The sequence below is a fragment of the Brassica napus genome, chromosome A10, assembly GCF_020379485.1.
Source record: "Brassica napus cultivar Da-Ae chromosome A10, Da-Ae, whole genome shotgun sequence".
Classification (NCBI taxonomy): Eukaryota; Viridiplantae; Streptophyta; class Magnoliopsida; order Brassicales; family Brassicaceae; genus Brassica; species Brassica napus.
Genome location: NC_063443.1, coordinates 19,047,958 through 19,062,621, shown reverse-complemented (window position 1 = coordinate 19,062,621; position 14,664 = coordinate 19,047,958). Strand labels below are relative to the sequence as shown.

Below are 14,664 nucleotides of genomic sequence, written 5' to 3'. Positions count from 1 at the left end.
AAGAAAAAGCAATTGTAGTAGAACACTAGCTAGATTTATTCACTATATATTTACATTTTCTCAAAAGATACACAAGTTTGGTGTACTAGCATTTAGGGAGCCGCAACGTATTTCTATACAATACCAAACACTGAACATGTGAGAAAGATAGCTAGACATAATGATAACTGATAATATTCGGATCGCCGAGTGAGAAGGAGCGTCCTATTATAGGTGGTCACCAAGGTCTTGTCACTTTGACCAGAACTATTTTTGTTTGTTTACAATTTTGTTTTTCTGTTTTCCATGTATCATATATCATATAATGAGATTAACTCGATTTGACCTATCGAGACATATATAAGGGTTTAGAACAGAAATAAAATACGGGAATTTAATCTCCTATAATGAGATTAAATATATATACGAAAACAATATTTTATTAAAAATACGGGAATTTAGAACAGAAATAAACATGGATAATTAAGAACAGAGATAAACATGTTATCATTTTTTATGCATTTGATGGACATAGACGTAATTAACGTCTGCGAGATGCGGTTTCTCTCTGAGCGTTGAAGAAGACAGCCGCGACAGGGAGACCAAGATCATTCTCGATCGCAAATTCGCGAGTGTTGAACTGATCCCTCGAAATAATATTGCTTGGGAACTTAACACGTCTTTGCTTCTGCCTGAACAGAACAAAAACGTACCTGTGTATCCCTATGTTTGGCTTTGGCAGCTCATAGCTCACCACCTCTTTTCCTACAATTTCAGTTCAATTATTTTTAATACTTATTTGGATATATCTTTTATTGTAAGTATTTTAAACCACAAAATTCATGACGAGCCCATACCAAATGTAGCATCTGTTGTGCCGGGGATGTTCATGACGAGCCTGTTGAAATATTTACATGCAATTATTTAGTGCTGTGATGGAAGACTATGACCAACTCAACTCAAGTTTATAAAAAAATAATGTAGAGATGGTTATTAATAATTCAAATGAAATACATATGACCGAGATATGGGCTGAAAATGAGACGACAAGAATTTGAACGTACCAATGCAGGCGTTCTTTTAGAAAGGGGTCACTAGGATTTGGAACATCAGGGTCTGTCATCACCTGTTTTGCAATTCAGTTGCTATTACCATCAATGAAGAAAAGAAAAAAAAATGATAAAAGTACATAACAGCATCATACTATTTTACTAAAAGGTACAATATATAAGATTATTGATCAGACTCTCTTTTTCATCATGGAGTCAGAAAATAAATGACGTATGAGATGAAAAGATACTGAGTGATATGTTTTGGCACAAGATATTAGAACTATACAACCAGCAATCCTATCATTATTGATAATTTTAAAATAATTTAAACATATGTTTACATACCAGGGTGAAGAAAGATCTGAGATCACCATCATGTATCTCAACCCTAGGCTTGGAGGAGACAGCTAAAGGCAAAAACTCATGGCCATTGGAGACTTGCTTCTTGTTGTAACTCACGTTCATTTTAATTGTTGGAGTGAAATTATCAAGAACATCTCCGACCACTCTTCCCACTATCAATGGCTCTATCACTCTAGTTCCCATATTCTCCATTTTTATTTTGTAAAGGTTTCTTTCTCTTTCTAAACAACTGTGGGTTTTAAAGTGAGCTTAGGGAAAGAGAGATATTTGTAGTGGTGTTTGATACCAAAGGCAACCAAGACATCTATTTATAGGGCTTTTGTAAGCTGGAGAGAGATCGATGTTAGGGGCCAAGCTTTCTCTATCTATCATGGTTGTAAGAAGATTCGGACAAATCTAAAGAACAAATAGTCATCTACTGCCAATTATGTATCTTTCATAGTAGGAAAATAAATTAGTGAGAACTAATGAGTCATTGATTTTAAGGTTTATTTTATGGTAAAATTTTTACTGAAATAAATATGATGGTCATAATCGGAACCATTTAAAGAAATGTGACCATCATATGTTGACTGTGTTTTTAGTTTGGACTACAGGATTGACCTCACATAGTCCAAGTTTTTTTTTTTTTAAATGTAATATCAATAGATTTCAATAGCAATATATCTAATGTAGTTTTAAAACTTACTAATTGGATTAATTAATATGATTTATTAGAATGATTGACAATATGGTCCAATTTACAATAAAACGAAACGAGTATTACAGGTTAACTAATGTGACTTATTTCACGAATGTCTTAGTTATCACTTATCATACTCATATTTATATCACGAATGTCTAAATTTAACTAAAATTTTCAGTGTATAAATATATCAAAAATATGTAATAGAAGTGTTTTTAAAGTACATATTTGATCCCTTTTCCCAATCATTGTCCTTTTTCTTTCTCATTTCACGTGCTGAATGTATATAGAGATTTTTTTTTTTGAAATATATCTTATGTGTATATAGAGATTTCAAATAGTTTATTTTTAGATTTCAGTACATAGACTTAAAATTTTCTGCAGTTAGCGACTTATTACATATAGAAATTCGACGTTCTAGTCTTGATGTGTTCATTAATCATTAGTGTAGAACGTAGCTTAAAAATACAATACGTCTTATTTCTTAGAGTTTTTCATGGCCGGGCCTGAGCGTAGCTTAAGTCATACACACGATTTTAAGATCGAAAGATAAAAAATGATACAACGTGCAGAAAATATTTTGTCGATCAAAGCATATATCTTTCACATGAGAAAGCAAATCGGAAACACAAAGCGATTCAACCAATACGGTGTGTTACCATCTAACTTATAGTGAAAGCGTATTTGTCCTTTTCTGCTGTTCTTATACCTACTTATAACTATCATCTTTTACATTCTTTTCTTCTACCGTTAACAAACTCATGCGGTTTCATGTGACCAGTGAGATTCATTCTTAATTTCTTTTTTTACTTCTTTTTCCCGGTAAACCTCATTCTTATGTTTTGTTTGTCAGCATATATCATTCTCATGTTAACTTCATGATTTCAAGTCAACCCATATGAACAAGACCTTTTATATATCAATAAACTCGCAAAATCGGTGTCCATTAACTTACAGGATTCTAAAAACCTTTAGTGACATCAAGAACAAAAATATCCAAGACTTTATATATCTCGCTGAATAATTAACTCGATCTCCTTTTACACGTCCATGATTTCGAAAAAAATATCACTATAATATTTAAGTGGCAAAGATTAAGAAATTGTTATATTAACATTCTTATCGTACTTGATTCTTTTACAACCACGGATAAAATTATTGCCCAGAGGTCATTTCACTGTCGTAAGATGGGATTTTTTGTCATTTTGTATTAAGAATAAACCTAATTAAAACAAAAATGGTAACTTCTATGAATTTAAATACCATTTATCATAGATCGTACAAAATGCATATTAAAAAGTAACAAACCAAAGATTAATGAAAAATATCGATCGCAGAATTTGGGACTCCTCACTCGTGGAACGACAACGCATCGATTCTTCAAAAGAAACATCAATGGAAAACTTATTTATCGAAAATCATTTACACCAAGAGTTTACGTGAAGAACCGATTCTTATAGTGTAGACTGTATTGTATGATTTGTACATGTGTAATGTACAGTATGATGTAATTCTATAACCTTACAGAAGTTCCACACACATATTTGTCAATCATGAGATTCATAATCATACCATATATACAAGTCTTGTGGAACCTACAAAAATCTGTAAAAATGCATTATTAAAAGCTTATTAAAAACAAAAAAAGCTTTATGTAGCAGAGATTCTAAACAATTGTTTATATATTTTTCTTAAATAGGCAAATCTTGATCGAGAATTTACCTCAGTTTGGGTAATTGAAACAAGAATAAAGGCACAAACCAAAATGGATAACTTATTACATACGCTTGTTTATATAATCACATACGTGATTAAAAAAAATCAAATATTTCAAATCAAAACATCAATAAGACAAGTAGACAATGTAACAATTAGCTTAGCAAGCTACACAAAATGAGTTATGACCCCAAAACTACCAACCGAATCTTCTCAATCTCCGGGCTATTGCCTCTAACCCCGGCATGATATTTTCTGCCATTGCATCTGAAAACAAAAGACATTTCTGGATTCTTCGTATTGAATGATAAGAACTACAAAATGGAATACACAAAGAGTGACAAGTAGTGATGTTACGATCAGCCACAAACCCTTGGACCTTTAGGGTATTTTTCTGCATGGAAAGTTAAAAGGCCACTCCAAACTGACCCGTTTCATGTCTAACCCCCTTACAGGTCTAGACGAAGTCCACCCATAGGGTTAAAACCATTGTCAGGCCTCAAACGGATTAAAGCCATAAGATTGTGATCAAGTATAATACATTTCGGTTCACAAGCAAGTTTGAAGCAGAGAAGAACTTGGGCACCATTTATGTTATGTATTACATGTAAAAAGGCTTGTAGATATCTGAGGTTAATTAAACTCGGTTAAGCAGGCCAGGGGACCAGTGCAGTGTAGATGGCATCACAGTGCCATGATATAAACAAGTTAAGAACATAACCAAAGTAATGATTTGAAACAAACAGATAAGAATAGACTTTGAATACCAAAATACACCATATCAATCCAGCCACTGTCTCATAGCAACAAACCAAAGCATAATCACTAAACCGCTCACAGAGACCATAAAGACAAATAAGTAGACATTGTTCTGTTTTCTTTTCTCCAACTTGTAGAAAAATAAAAAGGCGAATCAACGAAGTCTCCTGGCTTCTCTCTCAGACTCTAGCAAGGTGAGGATATCGCCTTCTCTCACGGGTCCCTTAACGTTTCTCATAATATAACGATCAGAGTCTGTGAACTTCACTCGAACCTGCGTCACCTGACCCCTTGACCCAGTGCGTCCCATCACTTTCACCACCACGGCGTGCTTAATCTGAGAATCCATTCTGCTTGACTATACAGAAACCATGATAAAACAATTGAAGTATTAATCTAATCATATTTATGAATCATTAATCATTAAACAATTGAATCATTCTTGGGTTTCATTTTACCTAACGAACATAGCAGAATTCTAAACAGATTCAAGATTATTTAGCAGACAAATCTACTCTTAAGAGATTGCAAATCAATACAAGCAGAAGAAGGTTGTACATACGATGAACAAACCTGTAGAAACCGCGGTTCGCGGAGGCTAGAGAGCTTAGCGGCGATAAGCAAAGAGTCAAAAACCCTAAAAGTTTCCAGAGAAGAGAGTACAAAGTGTGTTATCTTCATGTTTTATACTGTGACTTGGTTAACAAACCTCGACTCGGTCCGCATCGGTTCACTATTTTTCTCAGCTGGTTCATTAATTTAAGCCGGTTCTTTGAACTAAACCAAAGTTTTACTTTCAGTCTATCGGAGTTTAGTGTTTTTAAGAGTACTAGATTTGTTCTTCTTCACTTATTTATTAGCCATGCTTGTTGGTCAGATTTTCTAAACCTCATGCTATTTTTGGATGTACAATTGACTCAATAGTGGCATTAGTTAATAAAATAGCATTTATTTTTTTTGAATGTAGAAGTATATTTTAGTCAATGGTATATAATATATTTTGAGCTTGAAAATTAATGATTCACCAAAATAACTGAAAAATTCAAAGTTATTAGTTATGAACACCCTCACAATTTAATTGCTTAGCAAAATTCGTACATTGACTAATAGGTTTTTTGACCTTATGTTTTAATTTTTTGAAAAGGTTTTTTTCAGAATTTAGTGTTAATTTTTGGTGTTATTACAAAATTCATCTTATTAGAATTTCTATTGCAACATAAGATCAAATGTTTTTTCATCAACATAAGATTAATGGTTTATCTTTAGGGTTTATAGACATTTGATCTTTTTACAAATAATACAAACAAAAAGGATATTAGAGCAATAACCTTTAGTATTCTGATATATTTTTAAGAAACACTAATTCTGTATTAAGTCGTAAAAAACAAAAAAAAAACATTGTTATGATTTTTGGATAATCAATTGTAAGTACAGTAAATTATTCTTTTCCAAATTATTTTATAGATTTAGCAGAAACATAGATATAACTGAAATGTATAATAAAATAAAACAAAACCAACTTGACAACAATAAACCAGAAACAACAAGAAAATAAAAGTTTTGCAGAGCTATCTTTGTCAAATGCTTGACTCAAATAAAATCTATGCATTGTTTGGGAGGTTCAATCCAAACACATTGATATTTGGGATGTCTATCCCAAAACGGAGTGCCTGAATCATTTGTGAGATACTTTTCTCCATCAGAAAAATAAGTTTTGATCATCGGGTGAGGTGCATTGGATAAGAGTAGCTTGTTTCTCAAACTGGTTGGAAGGTCTGATCTACATACAGATCCGCAAGAAGCCCCGAAGATCGTTGACGTTTCATCGATTTTGTCCTTCTCTTCCCAACTCCAACCTTTATTATTTCGATTTAATCTAAAAAATCGTAGCTTCTCACCACCTGTTTTTACGAAGAAGATATCTCCTTTTATCTCTACAAAGTAACATCCAGATGAAAGTTCGAGGCTCCTATCATATTCTGCCATGTGGTTGACCAAGGTTCGGTTGGATGGATCAAAAACCGGAATCCAATCTAACCAACCAAAACAGTGAACGAGACCTTCCAAAAAAATAATATTGATTTTAGAAGTGAAAAGACCTCCAAAACTCTTAAAATGAGTAGTCTCCCATTTGGTTTCTCCAATCTTAAGAGTGTTGATTCCAACAAAGTTGTTGTCTCTGTCGATGTTTGTCACACCAAAAACCAAACAACCTTCTGACGTGGGTGCACATGTGAAAGCCGCAGATTCGTTATAATGTTCGCAACTAGGCAGATTTATAAGCTTTCGAGTAAATGGGTTGAAGAAGAATGACTCGGATGAACCATCTTTGTACATAAGCAACCAACCATCTTTTGCGTGATAGACCGACATGCCTATTATTTCTGGGATATATGTGAGGTATGACATCCTCTGCATGGGATCATACCACTCACAAGGCCCTCTATGTGATGTTAAAGAGTATTTCATAAACCATGGACGACGGTTATTCATCAGACAAGAAACACTAGATTCATACCATGCCTTACAGACTGCGGATGCACATATGGTATCTTTTACAAGGAGACGAAACATTACCAATCTCAAAAGTTCAGGAAGAAGATTCGACCAATCTATCCTCACCCTAATGAAGACATTAACACAAAGGAAAATGGTTTGTCATTTTATGTATTATTCACTATGTAATATTTATGTTTATTTTGAAATATTTGATTAAACTGGAAGATATGACATTAACTAAATAAAAGAATGATGTAAATTTTCATGTATTTATATATGAAAAACTTAGATTTATAACAAAATTAAAGCATAAATTACTAATATTTAACCATGAGCATAATTTTTTTAACAATATATATAAAAATTCTGTTATCTGATTCAACCAAAAATAAAAAATAAACCACTCTTAATTTTAAGAGAAAATAATCAATTTTGACAGATTTTCTTATTAATATTGTAGAATAAGAAATAGAAAAACAAAAAAATCATAAAAACTTACATAGGGCGGTTAGGTCTCTCATCTGCCATAGTGAAATACGAAGAAGATGAAAACAAATATCTTTAACTTTTATTATTTAGGAAGTGAAGTTTTTAAAATAAGGTGTAGATATCTGTCATATAACAACAGCTAACAAGTCTTATATACACATTAAGACTCCCATATAAACTTAAGACTCGCACGCTTTCGCAGAAAAGTCAATAACTTTTTTTGGAAATACAATAAAATTCAACATAATAATTAGTATGATAATGCAAACATAGAAATACATTAAATTTCAAATGTTATTGTATTTTGAATATTAATTAATTTTTTGCCAAATGTTAAATGGTCAACTTTTGATTGAATTGGGTTCTTTTTCCTGTGTTATTCAATAATATATTTTAATAGAATTTAAATCTAAGTAAAATTTAATGTTATTCAAATGATGATTCTAAATTCTATTTTAAAATCTAGTATTATTGGATATGGTATTTATAAATCTAATTTAAATTGGTGTTATTCAGCGAATAATTTAAATCTAAAATTTAAAATTTAGTGTTATTCAACTTCAAAGAATTTAGAAAGATTTTGTATTTAAAATTGATTTCAAATTATTTGTGGTGGATTTCGATGAATAAATAATTGAAATCTAAATCTAAGGTAAACTGTAGAGATTTTAAAATTCATTGACTAAAAACTATATTTACATTTGGAATTTTATTTGATTGCAAAACTTGAAAATTGATTTTAAATCACCTATTGAATAACACTAAGTAATCTATTGAAAGCTTTTGTTTGAATTAATTTTATTTAGTATTTTTTTCTTTTGCAATTCAAAATGCGCATATTTGAAGACTAAACAGTATTTGTATAGACCCTAAATCTATTTTTTTTTGTCAACATGACACTAACTATGTGGAAATGGATAATCAAACCAGGGAAATTGAATTAACATAAGCCACAACTGAAACTAGACTCCGATCACCACATGCAAACTTGTCTGGCATTTTAGGCATAAATTGGCACCTAACCAAGTTATTCTCATTACACTCCAAACGTTCTATATGTAATCTTGACGATTTTCAAAGAAAAACAACCCATCTTAGTCTCTAATTTTACTGAGGGAAGTTTTTTGTTTTGTTTGGGAGGCGGATTAGAAGCAGTTAACTAACATTGATCCGTCTTCATAGCAAGCAACAAAGTTGCTGCACCTTGTAATCATAAACTAGAACTCGGACCCGGACCACTTCTTCACCATCTCTCTCAGTCAACCTATTTCCTTCCATCGCATGTTTATGTCACAATCTGTTTGGTTTATATAAAAGTACATTTCCTGATCTTTAAACCCCTACAACTTTGCAAATAACAAAGTTGAGTTTATATTGCAACAGAAAGCAGCTAAATTTAGCAGCATAAGTGTGTTTATACATACATACACTCATTCACATTTATGTCTATATTTGCTCTAACAGTAAAGAAGATAAACTTAAGCGGCATAAGTTTGCTTCAGATACTCTATGATCTCTGCACTCTCAAACATATTTACTCCAGTGTTTGGATCTTCCAAGTAAGGCACCTGTTTTCACATACAAAAAACAAACACATCTCAACCTCCTCTCTCTCAATGTATATATATGTGTATGTATTCTCTAACCCACCTGAAAGTGACCTGCTTTCTGGAGCAATTCATGCCGTTTGGGGCTACCACGAGCACAACTTATGAAGACAAAACAAAATACATTATAACTTTGGTTCTGAACAAATATACAAGAACAGTAGATGGTGTGGGTGTCCTAAGAGTTTCTGTTGTTACCATACCTGCGTTGAATGTGTGGTAACTCCAGTTCCACGAGAACTTCGCGTACAATCTTGCAAAACGGAGAGCCCTGCAGGGCCAATTCAAACAGAGAGATTGTTTGTTTGTTTAAATAAGATGTTGGTTTCTGAAGATGGAAGAAAAGAGAATAAGATTCAAACCTCATATGCCCAGAATACTAGTGGCTTAGGTGGTAGTTTTGCTGGTGTGTACATGTTACCCTGCATTGGTTAAAAACTCAAGCATTTTTGTGACAAAACCGTTGCTTATACTGATACCTATACTGCATAGCATCCTTAGTAGAACTTCTTCTTACCTTTCCCATTCGACCAATCATTGCAAAGCCAGCTGTTATAGCCTGCAACATCGAAGTGTAGTCAATATTAACTTTTACTCTTGAATTCTGAAGCAAAGGAATATAAACAGCAACATGTGCAACGAAACTAACCGTAAGTGGACCAAGTGTCAGGCTTAAAGGAACTGTTCCATCTCCTGAACAAGTTTAACCAAACATAAAGATAAGAAAATACTAAAGAAAATGCAAAGATGATATTGTCAAAAGCCATTGAGGAATGACCATATTTCTCGGACAGATACTTGATGATTCCATCTGATTCATACATGGACACTCCAGTATTTGGATCAACCTAACAATTTAAAGAAGAAAAAAAAAAAATTATTTCTTACTGAATAAAGATGTTGGCAAGACAAAGAGACATGAGTTTTAAATAGAAAAATCATTTAGGGTAAAAAAAAAGAAGAAAAGACAAACCATGTAGGGAAACTGTTGTTTGCCACCCATCTGATTAACCGTGGGGCGAAAATTAGGACTCCCTCTGGGACAAGGATAGTATAGAATATCAAGATCCAACACTCCAACCATTTCCCTGACCTGCACAATTCCCCCACACCAGTACACTTACACACATTTTGTTAAAGGAGACTCAGACCAAAGAGGAAAAGCTAAAACGATTATAAGTAGAAGGAAATCTAGAGAAACTTGGCTAATGGTGAAACATATAAAGACAATGATAGAGAGTTTACCTTGCGACAGAAGGGGCAGCTATATTTATTCACATTCCGGAAATGAAAAAAAAAGTAAAGATCAACTCAATATCAAGTGAAAATGGATTAACACACACATTCAATAGATTATAAACATTACCCTTCAAACTCGTAAATCTCGATGGGTTTCTCGGGACGAGGCCCAAGCTTTGAGCTTTCCTTTACAGTGATCCCTACACATAGCATCATCACCAATCATTAGCCTTTTGAAAAAAAAAACAAAAAAAGTCCAAAGCTTTTCATTAACGAGCTTAAAGTTTGTTACAACTAACTAACTAACTAACTAATATGTACTCTAACAAACTATTAAACCGAAAATGTAAACCTGCTTAATAACATCATAATTAGATCAATAAACCGGACAATTCCAATTCCAGAGCCCTTAAACCGGCTAATAGAAAGCAACTGTTAAAATGATTTTACCGCCAAGACGAAACGCGTACTGGTCAGGTGGAACCTCGTCCTCGGAGACGAAAGAAGCGGAGTACCCTGAGACGAAGACGCCGGTGCCGAAGCGGAAGAGCAATCCGATTGAAGCGCCCAAGACGTCGAAGAGCTTCCCGGGTTTAACGGCGAAGCGTTGCGGCTCCGGAGGCTTGAAATTGGGAGGAGCGGTGAATACTACAGGTTCGCTGGATTTGGTGGAGACTGAGGCTGAATCAGAAGGTTCGGAGGAAGCTTTGACCATGATTAGGGTTCTTCGGGTTGATCTGCTTCGAGATGAAGAAACGGGAAGGTGAATCGGAGGCTGAGGAAGGAGGATAGTGTTCGCGAGTATCCCCGCCATCGAATTTTTTTTTTTTTTTGTTGGTTAGTTTATTTTTGTGTGTCACTCATCTCACTGCGAGTTCTGATTTTGGGTAACAGATGAGATCTACATGGGCCTACTTTTGGGCCCATATATAGTTTCAATGGGCATCAAACTATATAGTTGGGTCTACTTTGATCCCTAAAGCCTTCTCAGATTGAGTTTGTGAAAACATCTCTACCTCAAATATCCAAAATTATTATACTTTTTTTAAATGAATATAAAATTCTATTCAATAAAAAAAAACTGTGTCTATTGCAACTATTTTTGTTTATTCGTACACCCAGCTGGTCAATAAAATAATAAAAAATATTCTCAGTCTATATGGTGGACTTGGCACAAATACGTATGAGTCTATGACCCTTTGCTTTCACTGCAAGCAGATGAAGCCGTATGGTTTTATCCACAAATTTGCTCAGAATACCAGCATTTTTGGTTGTTCTTCATGTTGGCTCGAGTTGTGTTCCCTCCATATACTATGAACCGTTGCTTGAAGTGAGTATTTGATGAGAAACATTTCCGTAAGAGGATAACTCGAAACAGAGACTATGGTCATTATATCACTCCAATATATAATATTTTATTATAATTATTTATAGTTTTCTATTTTGATATATTTGAGATAGAGATGATATTTTAAAAAATTGATGAATTCCGAAAATTTTAGATTTCTATGTTTACACTTTCAAAAATTATGAAATTTTTAATAGTGTTTATAGCTTTTGAAACTTAATAAAGATTCTTACAATTTTTTTTTTGCTAAAATTTGGAAAATACAATAAGATGTTTTAGTGAAAAAAATTTCGTCCTAAACAAAACTTTGATTTCCTGCTGCATTTCTTGCTTGCATGTATACAAGAAACTAGTGTTAGAGTAATCTAAACGTGTTTAAGGGAACAAACGCAACTGGAATGTTCCGAGTCTTGAGGGACGAACTCGTTTAAAGAATTGAAGAAGAAAGAAAATAGTAAAAGCTTTGCTAGAGGCAAAAACAATAAACACAATTCAAAAAGAGGTCTTTGGACGGTGCCTACCAACACAAGACCAAAACGTGCCGTAACTAGATTCGCTGGAGCGTAGCACGTGAGCCGACCAAAAGCATGCGAACTTAAGCCGAGAAATCTAAATTCCTTTTGCCTTCGTCACTTGGTGCTTTTGTCCACAGGATCACAAAAAGTGTCCTGTACTTTCCAAAAGAGAATGAAAAAGGAATCCCATCCTTCCTTCCTTTGTGAAATGTCTTTTTATAGTAATGTTTATTCACTAACTTCTAGTATTTCTTATACAACTTACAAGAACTACTCACATTGTTATCTTATACGATGAACAATATACTGTAGCTATGTGTAAATGACTTCAATATTTTGTATAATTAACTTTCATTTGCGTTAAACTCTTTTCCCTTTACTCGTCTTGGTATATGATTCATAGATTGTATTTCTACCGAAAACCAGTTCTACATGATTTATATAAAAAAATGTATTTAACTTCTACAACAATTACTTTGTTAGGGAAAATATTTGGTGTTAGTTTCTAATAAGTGCTTATGGTAGATATATCTTGTATAATTGATGTCACATGAATCCTCTAAATGTGATTAACTTAACATTTTGTATAACCGAAAACATGAAAATATTCCAAGTTTTCTATTTCCAAGACAAACTAAATAATTAATAATACAGGATTTGTAAAAAGAGTGTTGAATAGTCAAAAGTGAACCAAAGCAAATCATCTGTTGATTTGGCCATTGAATGTGGACCGCTTATGCTCTTTGAAGAAATTTTCCTAGGACATCCAATTAGAGACAGTGACATCCATAGACACGCACTATTTTCTAAGTCTATGATCACTGCCTGAAAAACTAGTGCATTACACTGAACATATGTATATATTGTCTTACATTTAGTTCCCCATAACATTTTATTTAACCTTTTCCTTGCATACGGTTTGGAAAAAAACATTCCGCATGCTGACATAGCTTCTTAGTTGTTGTCCATGTTCGCTACACATACATATACAGGAATTACTTGATCGTTGACCTTGAAACAATACATAAGATGAAAGTGAAACCATTGTGGCACAAACATTTGATTGGAACCACATATAGTTCTTATATACCCACCCATTAATTCTTAATCATTTAATGGTTAACTTGTGTTGACTATACATTTACTTATTTGCTTATCATCTTCTGGTTGCACCTTTACTTCTCAATGAGTCATTTCTACCGTACACACAAATACAAATTATTACTAATCCTTTAACTATTCGGTGTTAGAAAAAAAACTTTTAACTATTCTATATATGATGCTGAAAAAAACAAAATCCATAGGTCATGGTGAATAACAAAAAAAAAAAACAATATCTAATACATATGTCTTGGTGAAAAACAAAAGTAACACCTTGCAAAACAACATTTGATCAAACAGTATAACTTGGGATCACATTGCTAAAATACTACATCAGCTGTCCTATAAAGTACCATGGCCTTGTACTCTTGAACCACTAACTCGATCTTATATTTCATAATAAAAAGAAAAATCATATAGAGGAGGAGGATACATAGAGAAATGAACAAAATGCACCACCCCGACCACACCACTCCACCCACCATTTAAAAATTAAAAAGGACAAGAGGAAAGAATCAAATCAGGACCCACATGATATGGCACTAAACGTAACTTTAACGAAAATCCAAACACTCTTATATATATACAAATCTCCAAGCAAACAACAGAAAACACAAAAGAAACAAACTAAAAGCAAGAAAGACGAAGAAGAACAAGAAGATGGGGAACTGTTTAGTAATGGAGAAGAAAGTGATAAAGATAGTGAGAAACGATGGGAAGGTACTTGAATATAGAGAACCCACAACTGTTCGTCACATCCTTACGCAATTCTCTGGTCACTCTCTCTTTGACAACAACAGTACTTGTCATCTTCTTCCCGATGCTAAGCTTTTCTCTGGTCGTCTCTACTATCTTGTTCCTACAACAATGAAAAAGAAAAAGACCAAAAAAGTAACGTTTGCGGATCCTGAGGTGGAAGAAGACGCAAGAGTACTAAGAGAAGAAGTTTTTGACACTTGTGAAAGCAATATCGATGGTGGTGACAATAAGAACGCGAGTATTATGAGAATGAAGATCGTTGTGAGTAAACAAGAGCTGGAGAAGCTGCTCCAAGGAGGGTCGGTTCATGAAATGGTATACCAAACTCTTGAGAAGCAAACTTTGCTTTCTGATGATGATAATCTTGAATGTAATACAGGTTGGAGACCTATGTTAGATAGCATACCTGAAATCTGAATACTCGTACAAGAATAGAACAGATAGATCATAGATAATATATACAAAACAGTCTTGAGTTTGTTCAATGACAGTTGTTTTTGAGGTTTTGTTGTATATAACCTTTGAAGCTATGTTATCAATAACCAATATTATA

At 33.4% G+C, this 14,664-nt stretch overlaps 5 protein-coding genes across 5 annotated transcripts; 1 reads left to right on the top strand and 4 right to left on the bottom strand.

The window, feature by feature from the left end:
• Positions 1-401: 401 nt before the first annotated feature.
• LOC106370742 (protein TERMINAL FLOWER 1) lies at positions 402-4,309 on the bottom strand. The gene is made up of 4 exons (XM_013810737.3): positions 1,377-4,309; positions 1,044-1,105; positions 837-877; positions 402-744 (listed from the first exon to the last, which is right to left on the bottom strand). The coding sequence occupies exons 1-4, from the start codon at positions 1,584-1,586 to the stop codon at positions 521-523; spliced, it is 537 nt and encodes a 178-aa protein (XP_013666191.1). The 5' UTR covers positions 1,587-4,309; the 3' UTR covers positions 402-520.
• Positions 4,310-4,524: 215 nt separating this feature from the next.
• On the bottom strand, positions 4,525-5,260 carry LOC106370743 (40S ribosomal protein S28-1). Its single transcript, XM_013810738.3, has 2 exons — positions 5,128-5,260; positions 4,525-4,912 (listed from the first exon to the last, which is right to left on the bottom strand). Exons 1-2 carry the CDS (start codon positions 5,233-5,235, stop codon positions 4,709-4,711), a joined length of 312 nt encoding a protein of 103 aa, XP_013666192.2. The 5' UTR covers positions 5,236-5,260; the 3' UTR covers positions 4,525-4,708.
• Positions 5,261-5,311: 51 nt separating this feature from the next.
• LOC111201352 (F-box protein At4g00893-like) lies at positions 5,312-8,663 on the bottom strand. Its single transcript, XM_048742656.1, has one exon. The coding sequence runs from the start codon at positions 7,126-7,128 to the stop codon at positions 6,145-6,147; it is 984 nt and encodes a 327-aa protein (XP_048598613.1). The 5' UTR covers positions 7,129-8,663; the 3' UTR covers positions 5,312-6,144.
• A 234-nt stretch (positions 8,664-8,897) lies between these two features.
• On the bottom strand, positions 8,898-11,258 carry BNAA10G26270D. Its single transcript, XM_022693799.2, has 11 exons — positions 10,839-11,258; positions 10,516-10,588; positions 10,395-10,413; positions 10,123-10,242; positions 9,928-9,997; positions 9,799-9,842; positions 9,667-9,708; positions 9,512-9,571; positions 9,353-9,420; positions 9,193-9,250; positions 8,898-9,110 (listed from the first exon to the last, which is right to left on the bottom strand). The coding sequence occupies exons 1-11, from the start codon at positions 11,200-11,202 to the stop codon at positions 9,021-9,023; spliced, it is 1,008 nt and encodes a 335-aa protein (XP_022549520.2). The 5' UTR covers positions 11,203-11,258; the 3' UTR covers positions 8,898-9,020.
• Positions 11,259-11,490: 232 nt separating this feature from the next.
• Positions 11,491-14,664, top strand: BNAA10G26260D. The gene has a single exon (XM_013810741.3). It carries the CDS (start codon positions 14,013-14,015, stop codon positions 14,526-14,528), a length of 516 nt encoding a protein of 171 aa, XP_013666195.1. The 5' UTR covers positions 11,491-14,012; the 3' UTR covers positions 14,529-14,664.